The following is a 25124-nucleotide window of genomic DNA, read 5'->3' as shown; positions in this document are numbered from 1 at the left end:
TTTAATTCTGTTAACTTTTATGTTATGCATTTTGAAGCTCTATTATATACATTTATAATTATGTTTTACTGATAAGAGACACTTTTATCAAATTACCCTCTTTATCTTTGGGAATATTCCTTGTCTTAAGGTCTGTTCTACCTGATATTACTACAGTCACTGGAGTCTTCTTATTTTAATTATTTGCATGGTATATCTTTTCTGTCTGAATTTCTGAAGATTACTTAAATAGTATAAATAATGATAGTTTTCTTTTTATGTTAATTTATGAAATTAATTTGAGAAGTGGCATTTATACACTGGACAATGTTCAATTAACCGTACTGGAACACGTTTGGCTTCATTTTGAGTAGGATTCTTCTCTTAGTGGAATTGACAGGGAACTTTGCTATGGTGAGTTACTTCTTTTATTATACAAACATTGATTTTATTCATCTTTTGAAGATCTCATTGTTTTTGTACTCTTTGCCACTATTTTATATTAAGTGTATGAAATAGAATATTCAGTTTCAATAACAGAAACAATACTTTTCTGTTTTCATTTTAATTGCATTCATTGAGAATTAGAGTTAAATTTATAAAGATATTTTTGATAATTTAGAGGCTGACACTAAATGATCTTTTTATATAATCATCTCATTTGCTCTGTTATCTTCAGTGCGTGCTGGCTAACTTTCTAGCTTTTATTCAAGGACTTTTTTTTAAACCTCTTCCAATGATCAAATAAGATACTTACATGCCTGTTTTTGCTGTGGCGAAATTTAATTATCTTTGAGTTTGGTGAGTGTGGCTGTTTTTCTTTGTAACCAATCTAGATAAATTAAAACACAGTCAATGAACATTTCCTTTTAATTTGTAGCCATATTTGTATCTACTTACAGGTTATAGAACTTTTTTTGAGATTATGTTCTATCTGATGATTGGCCTTGTGGACTATCTGGAACCAGTTTTTACTTTCAAAATATTTATTTCTGCACAGTAAACACATTTCTGTCCTTTTATATTAGAGTTATTTGTGAATTTAGTAATTAAACTGGAGGGGTGGGGAACCGGCAGCCTTCTGATTTCAAGATTATTATTTTTTAAGCACCAAAGGAGACAAGAAAAGCTTCATCTTTCTCTGTTGCAACCCTTTTAATAAAAGGATTTGTTCTATAAAATTTGGATTCAGTCAAAAGGCCGCAGTCAAGGATCCAGAAAGCCACATGTGGCCCCAGGGCTACAGGTTCCTCACTTCTTGATTTTTCTTGACTTATATGCCCTCTTCTTGGTTTTTGTTATTGTAAACATTGTCATCTTTCAAACTCTAAAGTCTTTTCTGTTTTTCTATTAAACAGATCAGTTTAAATATATATATATATATACAATAAAATCTAGAACAAAATTTTAGAATTTATTTAAAAAATATGTTGGTACACACAAAGGAATATATTTCTCAAATATGTAAATTAGAAGCATAATTATAATAAAACCTTTATGAAATAAGCTGCTCCATTAATTACTAGAACATTAAAAGTAGTACACAACTTACCCATGTGCTCTGAGCAAATCTCATCACCTGCATCCTGTCCAGGGGTAATAACTTTTCTGCTATTTATGTTTATTGATGTGTTTGTTGGCTTTTTAAAAAATAGTTTTACCACAAATACATACATACACACACACACACACACACACACACACACACACACACACACACATATAAATTCACCTCTATATTATTTGGTTTGGCTATATTTGAACTTTGTAAAAATTATACCATAGGAAGTACTTTTTTGAGACTTGGTTTTTCAGAGATTAATTCCTGATGTGAGTGACTGTAGTTGATTGGTTTTTACTGATGGGTAGTATTTCATTGTGTTAATATACCAAAATTTATCAATTGTCCAATCTATACATTTGCTATATTTCTAGGGTTTTTGTTGTTTCTGGCAAAGATTAAAGGTATTGTTGTATGTGTTTCCTGATGATACATAGGTGGAAAGAGTTTAGATTATGTACTATGAGAGGAATTGAGAGTAATTCGGTATACGAAATTTATATTTTGAGATACTATCAAATTGTTTTCCAGAGTGCTTTTAGCAGTTTATGCATTTCAGTTTCTCATCATTCTTGCCAATAATTAGTACTGTTGGGCTTCAGAAAGGTTGTCACTTTGGTGGGAATAAATGGAATATAGCTGTTGTTACAATTTGTATTTTCTTATCACTGTAAGGCTAGCATCTTTTCTTATGTTTATGGGCTATTCATGTTTCATCCTCTGTGAAATGGTATTTCATGTCTTTTTCTTATTTTTTGTGTTGGTCTTTTTCTTAGTTACTTGCAGGAACTTTTTTTTTTTTTTTAAAAAGGATGGATTCTAGATATTAATCATTTGTTCCTGTGTGTTACAAGTATCTTCTTACAGTTTTCTTTTTCTTTCTTTTTTTGCGCAGGCTACAGTGCCATGGTGTTAGCCTGTCTCACAGCAACCTCAAACTTCTGGGCTCTAGCAATCCTCTTGCCTCAGCCTCCTGAGTAGCTGGTACTACAGGCGTGCACCATGATACCCTACTAGTTTTTACCATTTTTAGTAGAGACAGGATCTCATTTTTGCTCAGGCTGATCTCGAACTCCTGAGCTCAAGTGATCCTCTCACCTTGGCCTCCCAGAGTGCTAGGATTATAGACATGAGCCACTGCACTGAGCCTTGATTTTTCTTATCAAACCTTTTTAATGATGGATTTTGATGAACAGAAGTTTTAATTTCTAAATTTCTATGTCATGGAATTTATAACTTTTATAATTAGTGCTTTTTTTGTTTCATTTAAGAAATTCTGCCCTTTCTCAAGATCATAAACATCCAGTAACATAGTACATGGTCAATTTTTTTATTAATAAATGTTCCATGTATGCCTAAAAAGAATGCATGTTTTTTAAATTGGGTACAGTTTTATATGTATTCATTAAATAAAACTTTCATTTTATATATGACTCTATATCTCCCATTTTACTTGGTGAGATTCATCTCCTGCTATGTTCATGGATTTGTTAATTTCTCTGGGAATTTCTGCTTTATGTATTTTTGAGCTTAGCATTATGTACAAATAGGTATAATTCTTGTTGAATTGAACCTTTGATGCAGTGTTTGTTTCCATGCTTAATAATGTTGTTTTATTTTTTATCTTGAGTCTTTGTTTCTTTTTTAGTTAGTATTTTTCTATTATATTGTCTTTTATGTTATTACTTCCAGTTTTCAAGTTTCTTTATGTATTAGGTGTGTTTTTGGCAGATAGGATATAGTTATTTTTTAAAAATCCATTCTGTTTTAAAATTTAATCTTATTTTTTAGAGGATCCTTCTTTGTTATCCAAGATGGAGTGTTGTGGCATGATCATACTCACTGCAGCCATGAACTCCTGGGCTGAGGATCATCCTGCCTCAGCCTCCTTATTAGCTGGGACTACGGGCATGTGCCACAAGCCCAGCTAATTTTTCTAAGTTTTTTTTTTTTTTAATAAAGAACCAAAGTCTCACTTTGTTGCCCTGACTGGTGTCTCATTCTTGGCCTCCAGTGATCCTCCCACCTCAGCTTCCTGAATAGCTGGGATCACAGGCGTGAGCCATTGGGCCTTGCCTAAAAATCCATTCTATCACTATTTTAATTAGTGAGTGTTTAAATTTACTTTGATTACTAATGCTGATTATAGTTTCCTCTTTTTTACACCTTGTTTGGTATTTTTCTCACTTTTTAAATTTTTTCTTGTATTTACCCCTTTCCACCACCCCCTACTAATTTGAATGTTACTTATTCTGTTGCAGTGTTTTTAGTAGTTATCCTTGAAATTTATTCACATTTATCATTTAAACAGAGTCTATACTTAATTAGTATCTTAATTACCTTCCTGAACAATATAAGAGCTCCAGAACACAAAGTGCTTATCACTGCCTTTTGAATTATATGTTCTTATTTGGTATATTTTTTCTGTCTTATACTAAATCCCATAAATTAGAATGATAATATATAATAATATTTAAAATCAATGATTCGGTTGCTAGTTTCCTTGCTCCTTTTTCATTTTGTATCTCAGACCTTCTAGTTTGTGTTATTGTATTTTCAAGTATACAATTTCAAAAATTGTTTTAGAAATGGATCATTGGTAATAAACTTTGTTTTCGTTCACGTGAAGATATATTTTGTTTATGTGTTGCAAGATAGTTTTGTTGGGTTTTGAATTTTAGATTGGCATTATTCTCAACTTTTTGCCCTAGCTGCTTTTATTGTTATTGAAAAGTATTTTGCCTCTTTAATTGTTCCTGTTAAGTGAATTCTTTTCATTTTGTCTAATTTTATGTTCTTTTTGCCTTATAGACAAAAACAGTTTTACCTTTGTGTTTCTAATTATGGATTTCTTTTTAATTATCCCACTTAATGGAAATAATGTCTGTGTATTCATGTCTGTTTTCAGGTCTGGAAAATTCTTAACCATCAACTGGTGAATTATTTATTCTTTAGTCTCTTGCTCTCTTCTCTTGGTACTCTGGCTATGTTTTAAACCATTATTCTTTTATGCCTCTTCCCTTTTAAATTTTTTATCGTCTTGACTTTTTCCCTTCATTCTAAGTAATTCCTTCAGACACCTCTTCCAGTTTATAAATTCTGTTTTCATTTCTCCAGTTGTGGTGGTCCTCAGGCTTAATTCTCTAAATCCCAGTCAAACCATTTGTTCTTTTGTAGGTATTTATCCCCCCAAAAAGTATTTTCCTCTTCCTTTCCTCTCTCTCATGTGCTGCTGTTCTGTTTTGTTTACTATCTAGTTCAGCTTCCTGTTTGTTTGTTATGTCTTTGGAAATTATGATACTTTCTTGTGAATGAAGCAGTGCTTTAAAATATGATTCTCATCTCCCATCTAGTTTTATTAAAGCAGGGGTGCACTATAAATAGAATGTGCACTGTAGTGCCTTAGTACTTCTTTATGCTTTTGACATTGTGGTATAGTTACTGATTAACTGTGTCATCTCAAGATTTCATTATGCATCTTATCTTTGTATCTGTTGATATGCTTCAAGTATAATAGATAATAACCATTATTTAAGAATTGTCTTATCCTTTCGGTTGTAAACATGTTGTAGGTAATATATATTATGATCACAGATTTTTGGTTTTTATAGGATTTATATGCTAACATATTTTAAATTTGTTACCTTTGTCTATATCTATCAGATTTTGTTCTTATAGTGAATATGTCAGACTCTTTAGCACACATATATATTACTGCCCCTTAATCTAATCAATGTTAACTTAAATAGATATTCCCTAGAGTCAAGAACTATTGCTATAATTCAGGGGGTATAAGGCTACAATTTAGGGATGATGAAAAAATAATTAGTTTTCTATTTGATAATTGTTTCCTAACAATTTCTGGATATTAAGATTCCCCCAAATTCTAAATTTTAGAATGGCTCTTACAATGAATTCTATCTTCATTTAATTTGGAGAATTGAAGATGTTACTCATTTTAGTCTTGTAAAACTGGCCTTCAGAGCTTATTTTTTAAATCATTTTTTACTTTTAATCATTCTGTGAATGGGTTTGGTTCCTATTTTCACTTTAAAATAAAAGTTGTAAAATATGATCTCAGAACTATAGTTTTTCACCATTTTCATTTTATTGTGATGAACTTTTGAAACTAAATATGCAAGCATTTGAGTATTCATTCTGTTCAAAAGAAGAGTATTATTTGTTCTACCTTGTAAGTGTCTTTTCTTACTATCACCTTAGACAAAGAAACAGCCTTGGTATAACAGCACATTGGCATCAAGACGAAAACGACTCACTGCTCATTTTGAAGACTTAGAGCAATGTTACTTTTCTACAAGGATGTCTCGTATCTCAGGTACATGTTCAACCCTTCTCTTAAAATATCTCAAGTTCATATTTCAGATGTGTTTCTAGGTTTTTATGCTGGGTTTATGGGAATTCCTAGTTGCAGGGCAAATGTGTGTATATTTAATTTAGTCTAGCAAAGCGTTATTCTTTGCAGTCTTGGGGAATATTGTTTTCCAATGGCTATTTTTGTTATCTTTTCCATTTGAGAATTTTTTTTTTTTTACAAGTAAAAGAAAATTTTTTGTTGATAATATTTTACATATTTATGGAGTACATGTGAGTGCTTTTTATATGTATAGAATGTGTAATGATCAAGACAGGGTATTTAGGGTATCCATCACCTTGAGTATTTATTTCAGTGTGTTGGTAACATTTTAAATTCTCTTTTCTAGGTACTTTTAAATGTATAATATATCACCATCTTAACTATAACCATCATAGTTTGCTATCAAACATTAGAACTTATTTCTTCTATCTAACCATAAGTTTATTTGGGAATTTATCTAGCGAGCTATATAAAGTTAAAGGAAATAAGCCATGAATCTGTAGCTAGCAAAAACAAGTTCCATTTAGTTGCCCCCTTTGAATATTAATTAAGTTCTGGGCTAAGAATAAAAATAAGAAAGAACTGATTCTTACTGTCAAGGAGTGTTGTAAATCTAGTGGAGGAAAACAACAGATAAGCAATTCTTTGTGACATTATGTGTTATATAAATATGCAAGGGTATTATGAGAATAGAGAACAATATCCACTGATATAACTGGGAGGGAAAAAGCCAAGTTGAAAATGGGGAGATGTAAGGGAATGATCAGTGTAGGAATGTGTAGGAATTTCAGAGGACTAATATTTGGGTTAGGCTAGTAAGAATTAACTGAAAAAGATAATTAGAAACATGTTCAAAGTAGAAAAAAATAACATGAATGTAATAGCATAGGATATTCTTATTGCTGTGGAGAAGTAACATAGTTTGGCCTCTTTTTGTTAGCTCTCTCTTCTTCAGCGTTTCTCAGTGTCTTTGCTCATCAATGAAGTTAGAGACATTAATACCAACCCTAATGGGATTTTTAAGGGTTATAGGTTGTATATAGAAAACACAGTGGTACATCTTAGGTTCTCAGTTAATGTCATTAGTCACCTGCTCAAAAACAAGACCACTGAGGAAAAAATGTCTGATATTTTATTGGCTGTTAAAAGTAGGCCTTTGTTTTCTCTGGAATAAACATGTTTATATTATAATCTATATATTGCTTAGATCCTTCAGACAAATTTGCCTTGGGATTGGTGGTGGAGGAAAATATGTATTAGATTTACATAGCATTTTTTCTAGGAAGACCAAAGAGGAAGCCACAATTTGTCTGTGTGTTTGCAATTAATGATAAACAGTTTTTACAAATGAAAAGCTTTCAGTTATTGCCTAGGAATTGAGCCCTTTTTTGAGCTTCTGTAGTAGTCTATAAATATAAACTACAATAGGAAGTTGCTAAATTGAAAGTGGCCTGAAACCTGCATTCTAACTAGCAGTGTTCATGTTAACCCATTCATATGCTATTTGTTGGTATGATGTTGAAATATAACTATAGACAAGTGGCAGACATTTAATAAAAGTAAAAAGATGGGAAAGAGATTGAAGTATGCTATCATTAATAATTTTTAAGTCACTAGCAGTATAGGCAGGCTATGGAATAGTAAAAGTAATCAAAAGCCAACTTAGTTTATTCTGGGGGAGGATAGCTTTACTGGACAGTTGAATAATATGATAAAACCAGGAGGAAAATTAGATAGATTTTTGATTCAGGGGATGGCGTCTCACTCTGTTGCCCAAGCTGGAGTGCAGTGATGTGATAATAGCTCACTGCACCTTGAACTCCTGGGTTCAAGCAATCCTTCCATCTCAGCCTCCCAATTAGCTAGAACTAGAGGTACATGCCTCTGCATCTGAGTAATTTTTAAAACTTTTTTTAGAGATGGGGTCTCACTGTGTTGCCCAGACTGGTCTGCAGCTCCTGGCCTCAAGTGATCTCCTGCCTCAGCCTCCCAAGTCACTGGCATTACAAGCATGTACCATTGTGCCTGGCTTAGATAGGTTTTTATTTGTGAGGCCATGGCTGCATTGTACTTAAAACATGTATCTGGTTTTTAGGAATCTCAGGTTAATCTTATCTAATTTGCACATTTGCTACAATAATCACACTGCCAAATTTGAAGTTCCTCCTTGGTGCCTTTGACCATAAAGGGGAAATTTTAAGTTCTCAATAATGGGTTACCTAAGAGGTTGGTTGTCCTTTGTTTATTTTCACATGAAAATCCACGAATCCATTCCCCTGCACAGCATTTATTTCCAACTTTGAAAGTAAGAGATGAATATTAAGAAATTAATATCTTGGATTCATAGTTGTAACTGAAAGAGGAAGTAAATTATAAAGCTTTAGGAAAAAGAAAAGAGACAACACACACACTTTTACAAACCAATCTATAATTAGAATAGGAGAGGTGATACACCAGCAAATACATATGGGTGGTGATTATAAAACATCAAGCAAACAAAATCCTGCCTTATCATAGCTAGATATGTGAAAACCAATGTTACACTGTCACATATTGAAATAACTAATTTTATTATTTTCTTTATAGTTTCACTTTAAAATAGATATTAATGAGCTTGTATGAAAAGCCTAGAAAAGGATTATGGCCTTCACCAGAATACACATTCTTGAATACTTGTAAATTTTATGTACTGAGGAATTGATGTCAAAATGTGAAAAAATAGAATGACATTAAAACAATGTTTAATACATTAACTGCCATGTGAATTGTATTTAACTCACAGTTTTAGGACAGGGGCCTCATAGAGCATATGTGATTCACATGTCTCTTCATTTTGGGAGAAGGTGAAGAACTATTTTTCAAGTTGCATATGAGCCACAGAAAACAATAAAAAATAACCAATTTTTCATTAGATCACAAAGGATCGTTTTGTTTTCAAAATTTTTATTCTATTTTCATAATAAAACACCATGGCTTCAAGGGGAAGTTTTTTTTTTTTTTTCCTGATGTGGCAGTCACTGTGTTAAATGAATAAAGCAGTTGTCTTCCCAGTATTTATTATGTTAAATAACTTAATGGATTACATGTTAAAAAAATGTAGCTATTGCATCCAAACCATTCTGCAGTAGTTGATGACTTCCCCCCCACCCCAAGAGACCATGTCTTATTTAATTTGTTAAATTTCCTGAACGTAATTTTGTGGAGCAGGACCTTTATCTCAATGCTGTTATGATATTGCATGCTAGTTATTTTTTTGATGTTTTTAGAATGAAAGCACTAGTAAATTGGATCCTTTTAATCTAGGTTGTTAGATGGATTTGCTTAATGTTTAAGTATTTAAAACTTATAAAATATCAGGGACAAAAATCTTACTTAGTTTCCTCAAGTAATTATTATTTTTCTTTATAAAAAATTGTTAGATAAATTTCTTCATGCAAACAGTTATCTTCAAGATAACCTAATATCTCCAAATAAAATAAATAAATTCTTTGCTATGTATTATATAATCGCATAACTCTTTTAAATTATGATTGTTGCATCATAATTTTAATTATGCCATAATTTTAATTATGCCTATAACTATTAGATGGCATTTAAGAAGGGAGATCATGGAAGTTTACCTTGAAAAAGTTATGTATGTGTATGACCTTATAATAAGGAAGAAGCTATGAAAAGACAGACTTGTCTCAATTTCAGTCTAGGAAGCTAAAGTACACATTGTTCTTTTCATCCTTTGAAAAGGAAAATATAAGCCCAAACTGTAAGCAGTTTTGAAAAAGAGTGAATTTTTATTTTTTATTTGTGCTTTTACTATATGCCAGGTTCTAGATTGGAGACTAGATTAACTGTATTCTCACGTACTTCATAAATTGATTTTATGATTTAAATCCCATATGGTTTAGCATTGAATGGTTTATTGAAGTGGACTTTACCCAAGGTATTTGTATAGTGTTCTGATGGATGGAACTATTGTTTCTGATATTCCACCAAGACATATGAGTGAGAATTTATTTTTTCTTGATGGAGGTATTCTTTGGGATAAATGTGAGCCCATTTCAAACATTTCTATAGACTTCTTTTTTGAGAATTAATAGTTCATACATTGAGGTTTTTCTATTCCCTCCCTGTAATAGGATTTGAAATGCTTCACAGTATTATGTGAACAAGTATTTATTTAAAAATTATATTTTTGGTTCTTTATCTAAAATGTGTTATCACCTGTAAATAAACATGGGCATAAATATGTGTCGCTGTAAACATGTTCTATCACACTAAAAAATTACTCATCCAGTGTATATACTCCTCTTTCCACCCTCATTTTCTCCATTGATAAGTTTGTTTTAATAAATGACTTTTCTCTTGGCCAGTAGCTCTTTTATTGTTTTTCCAAGTAATTATTGCTAAAAAAAAAAAAAAAAAAAATTTAAGATAATTCACAGTGGAATGAGAGAATGTCTTTTAAAGAACCACTAAGACAGGCCGGGCGCGGTGGCTCACGCCTGTAATCCTAGCTCTTGGGAGGCCGAGGCGGGCGGATTGCTCGAGGTCAGGAGTTCAAAACCAGCCTGAGCAAGAGCGAGACCCCGTCTCTACTATAAACAGAAAGAAATTAATTGGCCAACTGATATATATATATATAAAAAAAAAATTAGCCGGGCATAGTGGCACATGCCTGTAGTCCCAGCTACCCGGGAGGCTGAGGCAGAAGGATCACTCAAGCCCAGGAGTTTGAGGTTGCTGTGAGCTAGGCTGATGCCACGGCACTCACTCTAGCCTGGGCAACAAAGTGAGACTCTGTCTCAAAAAAAAAAAAAAAAAAAAAAAAAGAACCACTAAGACATTTTTTATTAAAGCTGAAAGATGAGCTAATTAATTTATGCATATTAATCTTCTAAAATCCATAAATTTTTAGTATTTAAAATATAATTTTTAATCTATGGACATTGCTTTTTGACTTACTTTGTAGTGAAATTCATCAATTTTATTTTGTTTCCTTCAAATAGATGACAGTCGAACTGCAAGCCAGTTGGACGAATTTCAGGAATGCTTATCTAAGTTTACTCGGTATAATTCAGTACGACCTTTGGCCACATTATCATATGCTAGTGATCTCTATAATGGTTCCAGCATAGTCTCCAGGTAAGTGTTGGGCACACTTCTTATTATTTTTTTGGTAAAAATATCTAGAATCTAATGAAATTGAGAAGCTATTATAGCATTAATGTTAAAAACCTGGATTTGGAAGTTAGGTTTCCTGCCAACTACTGGTTATGTGGCTTTAGGCAAGTTTTTGAATTTCTGTATCCTGAATTTCTTCATCTCTAAAATGGAATGATTAATAGTATCTGTCTCATAGGGTTGTAATTTGTTTTCTTATTATATCTTTGTCTGGTTTTAATGGCAGGGTATGCTCTCCTCATAATTGCTCCCTCTTCTTCAGTTTTCTTGAAGAATTTGTATAGAATTGGTATATTTCTTCCTTAAATATTTTCTAGAATTCTCCAGTGAAGCTTCCCAGGAAGGTTTTTAACTATAAATTCAATTTCCTTAAGAGATTTTAGAGTTATTCAAGTTAGCCGTTTCTTCTTGATTATTAATTGATTATTAGCATTATTAGTTGGTGTCTTTCAAGAAATTTTGCCATGTTGGCCGGCATGGTGGCTCACGCCTGTAATCCTAGCACTCTGGGAGGCCAAGGAGGGTGGATTACTCGAGGTTAGGAGTTTAAGATTAGCTTGAGCAAAAGCGAGACCCTATCTCTACTAAAAATAGAAAAAAATTAATTGGCCAACTAAAAATATATAGAAAAAAATTAGCCGGGCATGGTGGCGCATCCCTTAGTCCCAGCTACTTGGGAGGCTGAGGCAGAAGATTGCTTGAGCCCAGGAGTTTGAGGTTGCTGTGCGCTAGGCTGACGCCACAGCACTCTAGCCCTCTAGCCCAGGCAACAGAGTGAGACTCTGTCTCAAAAAAAAGAAATTTGTCCATGTCATCTGGGTTGTTGAATTTATTGGCATGCAGTTGTTCATAATATTGCCTTATTATTTTAGAATCTTTAGATTCTATGATGATGGTCCCTGTTTTATCCTTGATATTTTTTTCCCCTTTTACTTTTTTCCTAAATAGTCTGGCTTAGAATTTTATCATTTTTATTGATTGTTTCAAAGAGCCAGCTCCTGAAAGTTTATATTTTTCTGTTTTATTGATTTTTGCTCTTTATTATTTCCTTTCTTCTGCTTTTTTTGGGTTTCATGTGCTCTTATTTGCTAATTTTTTAAAGTGAGGTCATTTAGTTGTGACATTTTTGTTTTTTCTTTTTCTTTTTTTTGAGAAAGAGTATCACTCTGTTGCCCTGGCTAGAGTTCCGTGGCATCAGCCTAGCTTTCTTTTTTTCTAATATAGCTATTTTTGTGCTATAAATTTCCCTCTAAGCCTGCATTAGCTGCATCATACAAATACTGCTATGATATTTTTCCATTTTCATTCAGTTCAAAAATTTTTTTAGCTATTCTTTTTATTAAAATTATTTTAATTGACAGATGAAATTACATGTATTTATCACATACATTTTTATTTTGCTATGAGCTGGATGATCATTCTTTTAAAATGTTTAATGAAAATGTCTAATATGCACGAAAATAGAATAAACTTACAATTCCTCACATGACTATCGCCCAGATTCAGCAGTGATTAAGATTTTGATATACTTAACTTCATTTATCCTTTTCATTCTTACTTTATTTTTTGCTTAAATATTTTAAAGCAAATTCCAGATACTATATCATTTTATCACCACAAATTTAAGAATCTCATCTCTTAAAATGGACATTGTAAAACCACAAGGCTATATATCACATCTAAGACAATTAGCAGTAATCCTTGGTATCATCATATTACTAGTTCATGTTCAAATTTCCTAGAAGGAATAAACCTTAATAAGATGTTTTTGAGGCAGATCAGGAATTTGGCAAGTTTTAACTTGTCAAATATTACTAAAACTTTGCTTGCCTTTCATTTGCAGAATTGAGAATTTATATATACAAAGATTGAGTTTGAGATTTAAGTCATTTCTTATGGAGACTATTGCAAGAAACCTTTTATTATACTCTAGCATTTATTTAACTCAGACAAAAATCACACATTCATTTATTTTTCTATATGTTGGCAATGTGAGTTTTTCTTATGTGCCAGACTGAGTAAATTTTTAAAATGCAACAGGTTTGGAGATTCATTTAATTACATAATTCACTTAACAAAAAAGTCATTGACAACCTAATGTGGGCTAGGCTAAGTGCATAATGTGAACAGGCCAAATGTGATACATGGATTCAGGAGAATTCACAATCTTTTTTTAGTGCCTTTATATAAATAAGAAATATAAGAATAGTTTATGAAACAATTTAGCTTGAAGAAACAGGTTAACATTATTACCTGGTTTCTTAACTACTTTGAGAATGTGTTTTTAAGGGCTTCAGTTGGAATGTAAAATGCCAAAAATAACTATCAAAGTTCATTTATAATATTGACCCAATATGTATATACTGGTCTGTAATTATGTGATAACTATATCCAAGCTAAAATGTAATCCATATTAAAGCTGTTTTGTAATATTGATTAATGGCCCTGACCATTGTGAACTCATCCCATTTTGTATTTTCTACTTCATTAAAGAAATAAAAAATAAAATAAAAATGTTCCTTTTTAACATAATATTACAAAATCAACATCTCTACATAAGAGGTGTGGGATTGATTATCAACCAGTCTCTTTCAAAAAAGAATTGAGTCATTTTTTCCCCCATCATTTTAGTTGATTTGGGGTGGGGGGTGGTGTCCCCCCCTTTTTTTAGCTTAATTTAATATCCTGGATTTTTAAAAATACTAAAAAAATCTTTATCATACCAAGACATTTATATTAAAACTTTGTACATTCTGAAGCAGAAGTTTGCTCTTTTAGGAAGACCTAAATAAGATCTTAGTTTGGGAAAAATGAGATTAGATTAAAATGTTTTAATTATTATAAAATAAATTTAAAAGGTACCTCTAGTTGGTCTATTTTGTGTGCTTTTCTCTTAATTACATTGAATTAACATTTTGAAAGGAAAATTTCCAATGTTAAAAGTTTGTTAGGCAGGACAGATGAAGACTAGCAAGAAAGAATGATATAGCCAAAGAAAAGAAGTTGCTTCAAAACTTTCACAGTCCTGGTGCTTTTTTTTTTTTTGCTTTTCTTAAGTTTCTTATATTCAAACATATCATTGATAATAAATTTGTTTTAAAGGCTTTTAATTCCTCTCACAAAAGGAAATTGAATGAATTTCTTTCAAGAAGAAGGATAAAGAAATATTAGAGAAAACATGTTGAATTTGGTGCATTATTTCATTACATTGTAGAATAAATAATTCTTATTGGAAAATTGTATGAAATATGTCTAATGTTGATTACTTATATTTTTTATTCTTTTCAAAATTTCTTTTATTACTTTTCTCACTACAGCAGAGTTAACATTCTTAGGTCACTTATTGAAGTAAGAATCTTACTAAAAGAAAAAGTTGAATCAGAAACTTGTATTCTTCTTCATCTGGTTGGGTTATTATATCCATCAGTCCACAAGGTGGTAGCATTTGTTTACTTTAACATTATCTCAACTATTAGATAATAGACAAGATATGAAGTTCACTCATAAATACCAGATGATCTAGGTTTATAACAGCAAATAATGAAAAGGAAAGAAGACACTGCATTCTTCTTGCACATATAACAATAATATCATATTTTCCATTTTTCTTACATTAGGTGTTCAGTGGCCACCATAGAGGAATGGTTTGAAACTGTATAGTTTAAGCTTACTCAGTATTTAGTAGTGATGGTTGTTTTTTCAATTCCTTGTTTGAATTTTACATGCCTAGATTGTTATGGTCAAAATTGTTATATATTCCACCTCTAGAGATTATTTTAACATTTTTGGTTGTTTACTTAAATTGTTGTATCAAGCATTAGTAAATTCATTAGAAGAAAATGATTGTCTAATAAATTGTTGCATTCATCGATGCTAAATCAGTTACTACACTGGGAATGTAGTATTTGCTTACTATTTTTTAAACACCATTGTAAATATTTTACATGCATTTACTGACTCATTTAATCCTTATATCAACCCTATGTGGTAAGGTATTGCTATTAATCTCATTTTACAGATGAGGAAACTGAGGTAGAAAGTTTTTAAATCTTGTTTAACAGCAACATAATGCTAGTAATGGATAGAACTGAGATTTGAACCTAGGGATACCTTAGTTCTAGTGCTCTTTTGCTCACCTAAGTGTCTATTGAAACCTTGGGAAAAGTTTCAGAAAACACTTTACGTTTGAGACACCCAGAAGAATAAAAAGGAATTAATTTTTTGAAGTTCTGACACCGTGTATTCCTATTTTACTGTCTTACCTAAGTAGGTCTTAAAAATGAACATCTTTTGAGTTTTAATGTGGATTTTACACATTATATGTCTGTTTTGCCATAGTTTGAAACTATTCAAATTAAACTTTGTTTTTAAAATAACTAGTTACAGGATTGCTTTTGCTAAACTTCAACTTATAATAACAAATGGAGATCCAGATATAGGGTATATTTTAATACATCCTTTAGTGTAGAATGCTTGTAAGCTTTAAATTTTTACTTAAAAACAGATCTCCATGTAATTATTGACTTGTTTTCTAAGGAATAATTATGACTTTACAGAATACCAATGTACTTTCTGTTTTTGTCAGAAGATATTTCTGTTATTGTCGTAAGAGTTATTGGTCATCTGGGGTTGGGGTGTGAGATATGAGATGAATAGTACAGAGGAAAGGATTTCCTTCCAAAATTTTGCCCAGGACCAATCTTTTAAAGTAGTTATTTTTTAAACTGTGTTTTAGGCTGGAAGCTTCATCTGGGCAGGGGTCTTATCTGTCTTATTTCCTGCTGCATCCTCATATATGGCACATGGTAGGTGCTCAATAGTAAATATTTGTTGAACGAATGCATGAATGAATGGAAAACTGGGCTGTTGGGGAAGGATCTAGGGCAAGTAGGGCTCTAGCAGTTGTCCGGTGTCTACATATTTGCTTGTTGGTAAGTATTCCTTTGAAGAAAGCATCCCTAGACTAAAAACGAAGTTTATGAGTCACCAATGACACATGACAGAAATATAAATTCATGTTAACAACTTAAAGAAGTACAAGATTGTCAGTAAATGTTGATGACTTTCCTACTTCTGTGACAATTGAAGATCTGGGTGATTCAAGATATAGGTTAAAGATGAAATCAACAGTCTAGACTTAAACTTTGGAAATCACTACATGTGATTGCTCTCCCATAACTTCTGTCCTAAAATTTTCCTGTTCTCATATCAATTCCTCTTGCTTTTCCTATTTATTTTCATGTGCCTTTGGGTGAGGTTTGTCAGTAGTGTAGAATGAAACCATAAGCTAAAATAATATTAGGCTTATTCTCACAAAGCAAGCATTAATTAGGTTAACATTTGATATTTTAATGGGTTAGTGAAGGTTTGTCACAAAGCGGTGTTTGATATCCAAGAGATAAAAATGAGACTAATGTCTCAAAGCCACACCTTAAGGTTAATACAGGAAGCTCTTTGTAGTCAGAAACGTGCAGAGGTGGAATAGGCTTCATTGGGAGGCAGTTGCCATATAGTCTTATGAATTTTTAAGACTAAACTCTAGCTCTTTTACCTAGAAAATCTTTCTGTAATCTTAAAATCAGTTCTATATTTGTCTAGAATATTTTGTTATTTTAATTTTTTTAAATTTTGCCTATTCACGCCAAGCAGCACAAGTAGTAAGTGATGTACATGTTAGTGGGGAGACAAACCTTTAAGCTACTATATAGAATACGGTATTATAAATATTGTAAATACATTATGGAGAATGAATTGGACAGAAGGAAGAGTGGCAGTAAGGAGATCCAATATATAGGTGTTGGCAGCTTATAATGATGGCTTGCGGCTGGTACTAGAATGAGGTCTGTGGGGCTAGGCAGAAGTATTTAAGAAATGTTTAGGGACTAGGATAGACATAATTTCACGATTAATTAGATCTTGCTCTTAAAGCAGAGGGAGTTAACTTCCAAGTTTTTGCGTTTAGCAGCCAGGCAGGAAAAATACGGTGTTAAAGGGAGACTGGAGCAAGAGCAAGTGCACGGGAGATATCCCGCTAGAGGTATCCCGCTAGAGATTTGGCATAAGTTCTTTGGATATACAGAGATGTAGTCTGTGAATTGGGGAACTTTTGCAGTTGGAAATTGACAGCATAGTTATAGACACATAGAACACTAACATTTGACGGTCAGGTAGACGAGGAAGACCGAGTAAAGCAGACTGAGAAACTTGTTAGAGAGGTGTGGGTGGAAAGTCAGAGAGTTTACTACCATGCAATCCAATGGGAAAAGGAGTTAATCTACTGGGTTAAATCATGAGCTCTTGTGGACAGGATTGGATCTGAAGCACAGTGAGACTTTTTGCCTTGTTTAGAAGGGAGAACACTTCCTCCTGGATAATGGGAGGGAAGAAGAGGAGAATGGATGCAGAGGCAGGTACTTTTGTAGATTTGGTGGCAGGAAGCTTAAAGATCCTTTAAGAGTTTATGCAGTTTCTATGTGTCATTTCAGAGTTACGGAAAGGAAAGGTAGTTGTAGTTTATGTGTGACTATAAAGGAATGAGATTACATGATGAGAATGATTAAATTTATGGGCTGTGAAATTTAAACTGAACACTAAAGGAAATGAAGATAGAAGAGGGCTGAGAGGCAAAAAGTAGTAGAATCAGTTGTATTATGGAAGTCAAAAATGAAGAATTGTGGTGGGAATAGTAAACAGTGAAGAAGAGTGCTGTGGATATTGTGGTCAGAGGGAAGTGTTTGCATCTTTGGCATAGAATACGTTTTCATCTTTGTGCTTGAGCAGTGGGTAATCTACCTGATATCTAATCGAGTTTCTTGTTTGTTGACCCGATTAGAGAATAAATAACTAAAATTCAAGGCAGAGAATTAATAATAAATGCTGTGGAAATCTGATAAAATGCTGTGTGGGGGATGTGACTAAAGAAGGCTCTTTAGTCTATGACTTCTATTTTCCTGGAGTCATTTGAAATGATTTTTAAAATATTTTTCTTCTGAATTTCTATTGATTATTCTTGTTATATTTGATTTTTAAGATTGGGGGTGGCTCTAACATACTTTCTTTATTGCTTCATTATGTCCAGAACTATGTCTTATATAATTTCTTGCAGGAGTTTGTTACGAAAGTAGTAATGGTTGTTAGAGACTGGGCTATCATTGCACTTAGCAAGTTTAAGGGGAAGATATAGTTTATCTTTGCGCTTTGTTTGGATAACACATGTGGAACAAAAATAATTTTTCACACATAATTATATAGATTGCCTCTATAGGAGAAAGCCTTGTAAATCTTTAGAGTGCAATTCTTAAGGAATTGAAATTGAAGTAGGTGCTAGAAGGACCAATTTGAATGAGTAAAGTCTCATATTGTTTGGGGGAAAATGCACTTTTATCTCTTTTAGTTATCTAGATTAACTAGAAATATGCTTAGTTAAAATTTAAGTGAGATGAAATGAAAACTTATTTGAAATTATTCTAGCACTTTGTGTAGTACATTATAAATACTAAGTAAATGTTAGGCAATATTCTTTTCCTTCCAGACGTACTATCCTGCTTTTAAGATAATGCCTCAGAATCAGTTGGAGGGCTTATTAAAACACAGATGATAAATAAGTTATAAGCAAACACATTTAGCTATATGAAACTTTAAATCAGATCAGGTCTTAGTCCATGACAGCTTAAGTGGACCCAAAATAAATAAAACTATAGAAGCCCTAAATAAACTAATTAACAAGCTAGAACACATATATGAACATTTGTAAAAAATACACTTGCTTTTAAACTGTCCATGGAACATCAGAAAATGTATAGCATTTAGATCATATACCAGCCTCAAATTACAGAAAATAAGAAGAGCAGAGACAGCATTCTCTGATCACAATGTGGTAAAATCAAACATTATAACAAACTTAGAAAATAGAAAAAAAAAAACTATCACAAAGAAATTTAAAAGTTATTTTGGCAATTCTAGAGTCAAAATGGAAATCATACTACTGTGATGAAACTTCTATGTATTAGAACCTATGGGACATAGCTAAAAGTGCTCAGAATAAAATTCCTTACTTTAAGGAATTAACTGATGAAAGAATTATTGATGAATTTCTGATGGATAAGAAAAAATAAATTCATTAAGCATCTGACTAAAGAAGTTAGAGAAAGAACAAAATAAACCTATATAAAATAGAAAGATTAAATAAGATAAATGTAAAAATAAGAATTCATTATGAAAAACAATTATTAAATCAATCCATGAGCTTATAAAAATAAAAAATGTAAATTGTTAGTCAACCTAATCAAGGAAAACTAGGAGAAATTAGAAAATGTTTGTCAGGGCCTTCAGAAACTCAAGTTTATTATAGAACAGGTTAAGATGCCTATTAGATTAAAATTGGAGCTGTCAAGTAGACATCAGTCAGTAGTGTAGACAGAGTTCAGGTTTGAGAGGCAAACACTTGATGGTCATCAGTGTACTATATAGATTTAAAGCCATGAGACTAGGTGAGGTCACCAGAGAAGTCTAGGTAGATGAAGTATAAAGACTTAGCTCTGAGATACTTCAGTCTGAAAGTGAGAGGGAATGATCAATGATCAAAGTAAGGAGCTATCAGTAGGGTAGGAGAAAAATCAACTCTACTGAGGAAGAAGTGATCATCTGTGTCTTACTGTTATTCAAGGAAGGTAAGAATGTAGAATTAAAATTATATTTAACAACCTGATGGTCATTGTTGACCTTTGGTGTTGGAGGTAAAAGCTTGATTCCAATGGGTTATAGAGAATGGAAAGAGATAAATTGGAGTCAGTGATTATGAACACCTTTTGTGGGGGTGGGTGGATAAAGTTTTGCTAATAGAAAGCCAGAGGTGGTAGTAAAATAGATACAGGATTATAAGAGACAGTCTATTTTGTTTTTTACTTAAAGTGGAATAAAAACATTGAAAGGCTTATGGGAAAGATGGAAAAATTAATGATACAGGAGAAAGGAGTAGAATTTAGGAAATATTTCTTGAGTAGACAAGCAAGCATGGGAACAAGTATATAAATATATATGTTGGTCAGATCTAGGAGCATGAGTCATTCATTCAGAATGACAGTAGAGACCACAGAGTGTATCAGACTATTGGTGATAAATGCTGGTTGGTGAAGGATGCAGTGGTGGGATCCTTTGGAAGTTATCTTCTTGTTCTTTTTATATTTTCAGTAAACTGAAGAGCAGAATAATCTGCTGAGAGTGATTATGAATCAGGAGGTGTGGGAAATTTGTGAAGAGTGAAAAAATTATGTAACTTTCTTCCGTGTAAATAGATAAAAATATAGACAAGGGAAATTTCCCATTAATTTGGATAGTGATCATGAAGTTAAAATGAGATCAGAAACATGGTTGCATGTTTCTTCCCTAACCATATTCAACTATGCTACTGTGAGTGTAAAGTGGGCAGGGAGATTTAACTAGGGTTAGAGTTTTTCCAAGGAAGTAAGTACAAAAAATAAGAGAATGAAATGGTAAAAAATGCAGAGTTGGATGTGAGGGAGTTATAATTATTGGCCATGTAATTTTTGTTGGGTAAAGAAAAAAGTGGATGTATAACAGGGCGAGGGCCAGTAGTGATAGAATCAGTGAATTTTTAGGTCATAGTAGGCTTGAAGGATTGTTGGAGACAGGGAGTCAGCTGGAAAGAATGGAGGTGGTTGTCAGAAAGTGTTATGTCAGAAGGTGAAATTGAGATTGTGAAGGGGTAAAATTATTGATAATGAAAATGTCTAGGGTTTGATCTTGGGGTTTTGTGAAGTGGATGTGGGCAGAATAAAAGATCTTTGGAGAAGTCAAGAAACTGATAGGCCAGAGTATTAGAGTAGTCATTTGTATGGTTATTCAAATTATTAACAATTAGGAAAAGAATAGATTTGGAGAGAGTGATAATGAGCTGAAAATTAAAATTTCCGGGAACTCTTAGGTTGATAGAAGGACAGGTATTGGATGGTATGTATTCCAGGATATTTGAGCTGGGAAGTTTCAGGAAGGAGAAGGAAAATGGCTGGAAGAACTATGTATAGCAAGGACACTGACTCCACATTTAGGCCTATTTGAACATGGAATATGGGAGGGCTTCACAGGAAATAGTCTTTTCATGGGAGATCTGGGTTTCACTTAGAATGAGAAGGCAAAGGGAAGGTATAATAATCTCAATTTCTTGAGATTATTAGTGGCGTTATCTGGATGGGGAGAAGTTTAACTTTTACTTAATGCTAAAAAATGCACGTAATTTTTGACCTTGCACTTCATATTCTAGGTGTATTTAGGGATATTCTTGCATATATGAGAAAAGACACATAGAAGGGTGTTTATTTTTTTGCACCGTTTTTTAACACTAAAATACTAGGAATTAAATGTTCCTTAGAAGTATACCGGTTAAATAATTTATGATATATCCATATGATGTAATTCTGTGTAACCACTAGGAACAAATGAGGTAGTAGCCCTAATATATACTAATATGAGATGATTGTCAAGATGCTATTAATATAAAGGGGGGGACCAAGGTGAACATCAGTATTTCTGATATTCCATGTGTTTAATTTTAGAAAAAGAACATGATGCAGGGTACAGTGTCTCATGCCTGTAATCCCATCACTGTGGGAGCCAAGGTGGGAGGATCACTTGAGGCCAGGAGTTTGAGACTTTTCAATACAAAAAAAGTGAGCCAAGTACAGTGGCAAGTGACTGCAGTTCCAGCTACTCAGGACACTGAGGTAGAAGGATCATTTGAGCCCAGTTCAACATTACAGTGAGTGGTGATCATGCCACTGCACTCCAACCTGGGTGACAAAGTGAGATCCTGTCTCCTAAATAAAAAAGAATGGACATGATTTACATATGTGCTTGTTTATGCACAGGAAAACTAGTAGGGTGGATCAATTGAAATTATTGATTGCCTATAGGTAGAGCAATTAGGGGTACTTATTTTAACAAGTCTAGGAGGAAGACTTGCTTTTTTCTGTATACTTTTTAAACTACTGCCTATATACATATTTTTAAAAATAAGTTTTAAGAAAGCATTCAAACCAGGTTGTGAAGTATCTTCAGTAATTGTTGGAGTTTGGATTTTACATACTAGTAAATGAGAATCATCTCAGCAGAGCTGTGTGTTTGGAAATTTATTCCTGTTCTGTCCTTTAAAGACCGACTATGGATTAGAAAAGAAGAAAATTGGGAGTAGGAGACTTGGTAAGGAGGCTGTTGCAGTAAGCCAGGGTTATGTTAATGTAGACCCAATACACATTTCTGTGGATTTCTCAAATACAGTCATGCGTTCCTTAATAATGGGCATACATTTTGAGAAATGCGTCATTAGGAGATTTAGTTATTGTGAAAGCACCAAGTGCATTCACACAAACTTAGTATAGCCTACTACACACCCAGGCTGCCTGTTACTCCTAGGCTGTAAGCTTGTACAGCATATTACTGTGCTGTACTGAATACTATAGAGGATTGTAACACAATAGTATTTGTGTATCTAAACATAGAAAAGGTACATTAAAAACATAGTGTATAATATAAAAAAAAAAAAACTTCACACTTGCATAGGGCACTTACCGTGAATGGAGCTTTCAAGACTAGAAGTTGCTGTGGGTGACTCAGTGTATGAGTGGTGAGTGACTGTGAAGGCCTAACATGTTATCATATGCTACTGTAGACTTCATAAATATTGTACACTTAGGCTACACTAAATTTATAAAAAATGTTTTCTTCAATAATAAAGTAACTTTAGTTTACAGTAACTTTTACTTTATAAACTTGAATTTTTTAGCTTTTTGACTTGTGATAACACTTGGCTTAAAACACAAATGCATTGTACAACCATACAACAATATTTTCTTTATATCATTCTATAAGCTTTTTTCTATGTTTAAAATTTTTTTTATTTTCTTTCTTTACTTTTTAAACTTTTTTGTTAAAAGCTAAAACATAAGCATGTATTGTTAGCCTAGGCCTACACAGGGTCAGGATTATCAGTGTCTCTGTTTTCCATCTCCACATTTTTGTCCCACTGGAAGGTCTTCAGGGGGAGTAACATGCATGGAGCTATCATATATGATAACAGTGCCTTCTTCTGGAATACCTTCTGAAGGACCTGTCAGGCTGTTTTATAGTTAACATTTTTTTATGAGTAGAAATACATTATCAAGTATTGTGTACTGTATATAATTATATGTGCTATATACTTTTATATAACTGGCAGTGCAGGAGTTTGGTTTACACCAGCATCACCACAAACCCAGCAGTAATGTGGCACTATGAGTCACTAGGCAATGGGAATTTTTCAGCTGCATTTTAATCTTAAGGGACCACCATTGTACATGCAGTTTATTGCTGACTGAAACATTTTATGCAGCATGTGAGTGTAATACATTCTTGTTTTTTGTTTTTTTTTTAATCACTTTGGTATGAACGTTGACTACAGTCGACAGACACAGATGAACCCGCACAGCCAAGCGTTGACTTTAGGCAACAGCCATGATAGGACTTTTCTAATTTTTCACTTATCAAAATAAAATTGTGAACATTTAAAAATAACAATGAAAACATATATGTATATGTTACCTATTCTGATTTACATTACAAGTAAAGCTGCCTGTAAAGTAAAACAAGCTTTCAGTGCTTTCAAGCTTTCCTCATCACACAAGAGCAAAACGGATTCGTCGTCAATGAACAGCACAAACTATGAGTGCCAGCTGTGGGCAGGGTTTCGTGGCCGGTGAGCATCGTACCTGCTGCCATACTGAAGTGGTTAAACATCTTGATTTTCCAGCAGCTAGTTTAGTGTCAGGCAAATAATAGGCACTCTGGATATTTGTTGACTGAGAATATGCATGCATCATCCTTTTGTTGCAATAAGCCTCAGTGTTCAAGCCTCATTGACTCATGAATAATAAGCCTCATCAACTCATGAATTCCTGTATCATATTTTGTCTTATCATTTGACATTGCTCATGTTATATTTTTGTTATATCTTTCCTACTAATTATAAACCCTTTAAGCTACCTTATTTTTTATTACTTAATGTTTAACTTGCACAGGTTGAATTATTATGTTATTAATATCATTATGTATAAATAGTGTATGTTAGTATTTTGTGTAATTAATCTTATTTATTTTGCCTTAGTATGTATTCTTTGAAGACTAGGTCATTTGTGCTCGTGAAAATTGCAATTTTGCATAATGATCGAGAACAGACTCTGGAACCAGATTGCTTGAATTTGAATTGTATGGTATAACCTTGGACAGATTACTTAACAACCATACACTTCAGTTTCTTTATCTATACAATGGAGATTTTAAGTTTAATAAAAATTTATATAAAGTGCTTAAAACAATGCTTGAGACATCTTAAATGTTATGTATGTTATAGAAGTTTTAACTATTAGCTAAAGTCAGTTGAGTAACATCAATTCTTAATAAACTTTAAAGGTCTGCCCATTTCTGTTTATTAAAATGGCTAGTTTCTAAATCTATATTTTCTTTCTTTGAAACTATAGTTACCTGTGTCTCTTGAGGGACACCATCCTGGTAATGAATGAGACCTTTAACAACTGCTGTTACTTAATTTTTTCATTTGATAAATTGGGTTTTAGCGTTTAGGGATATTAATATACCATGTTTTTAGTACCTATTTTATAATTGCAAAAAGACATGACAATGAGAACACTGACAACATTCACTGCTTGGTCTTATTGACAGCTTTGCATTGCTTTGTGTCACATTATACTGGAGGTGTGCATTAATCAGCTGTCCTACGTGGTCTCTTGCCTTGCTGCTTAATTCACTTGACTGATGGCACTTTTGACAAAGAATATTGCTAGTTTTCTACAGCTGAATTACATTTTTCGACTGTTGAAATAAATCACTGTCTTTAAACAGTTGAAACATTTCAAAGTGTGAAAGAAAAATGCAATTTACTTCCATATTTAAAGTCCCTAGTAATATTGTTTTTCAAAGGAAATATATTTGTGTATTTTGAAATTAAAAGCAAATTCTATGAAA

General features: G+C 32.7%; 1 protein-coding gene across 7 annotated transcripts in view; it reads left to right on the top strand.

Annotated features, from left to right (window-relative positions):
• Positions 1-25124, top strand: part of COP1 (COP1 E3 ubiquitin ligase) — a 217456-nt gene that overhangs the window by 94722 nt on the left and 97610 nt on the right. For all 7 annotated transcript variants that reach the window (XM_076000399.1, XM_012765047.3, XM_076000400.1 and 4 more), the window contains 2 exons: positions 5762-5876; positions 10919-11054. In XM_076000399.1, the coding sequence (XP_075856514.1) occupies positions 5762-5876; positions 10919-11054 (251 nt within the window). The remainder of the gene's footprint in view (positions 1-5761; positions 5877-10918; positions 11055-25124) is intronic.

This window comes from Microcebus murinus, chromosome 2 (assembly GCF_040939455.1).
Source record: "Microcebus murinus isolate Inina chromosome 2, M.murinus_Inina_mat1.0, whole genome shotgun sequence".
Taxonomy (NCBI): domain Eukaryota; kingdom Metazoa; phylum Chordata; class Mammalia; order Primates; family Cheirogaleidae; genus Microcebus; species Microcebus murinus.
The sequence above is the reverse complement of the archived record's forward strand: the minus strand, read 5'-3'. Positions and strand labels throughout refer to the sequence as shown.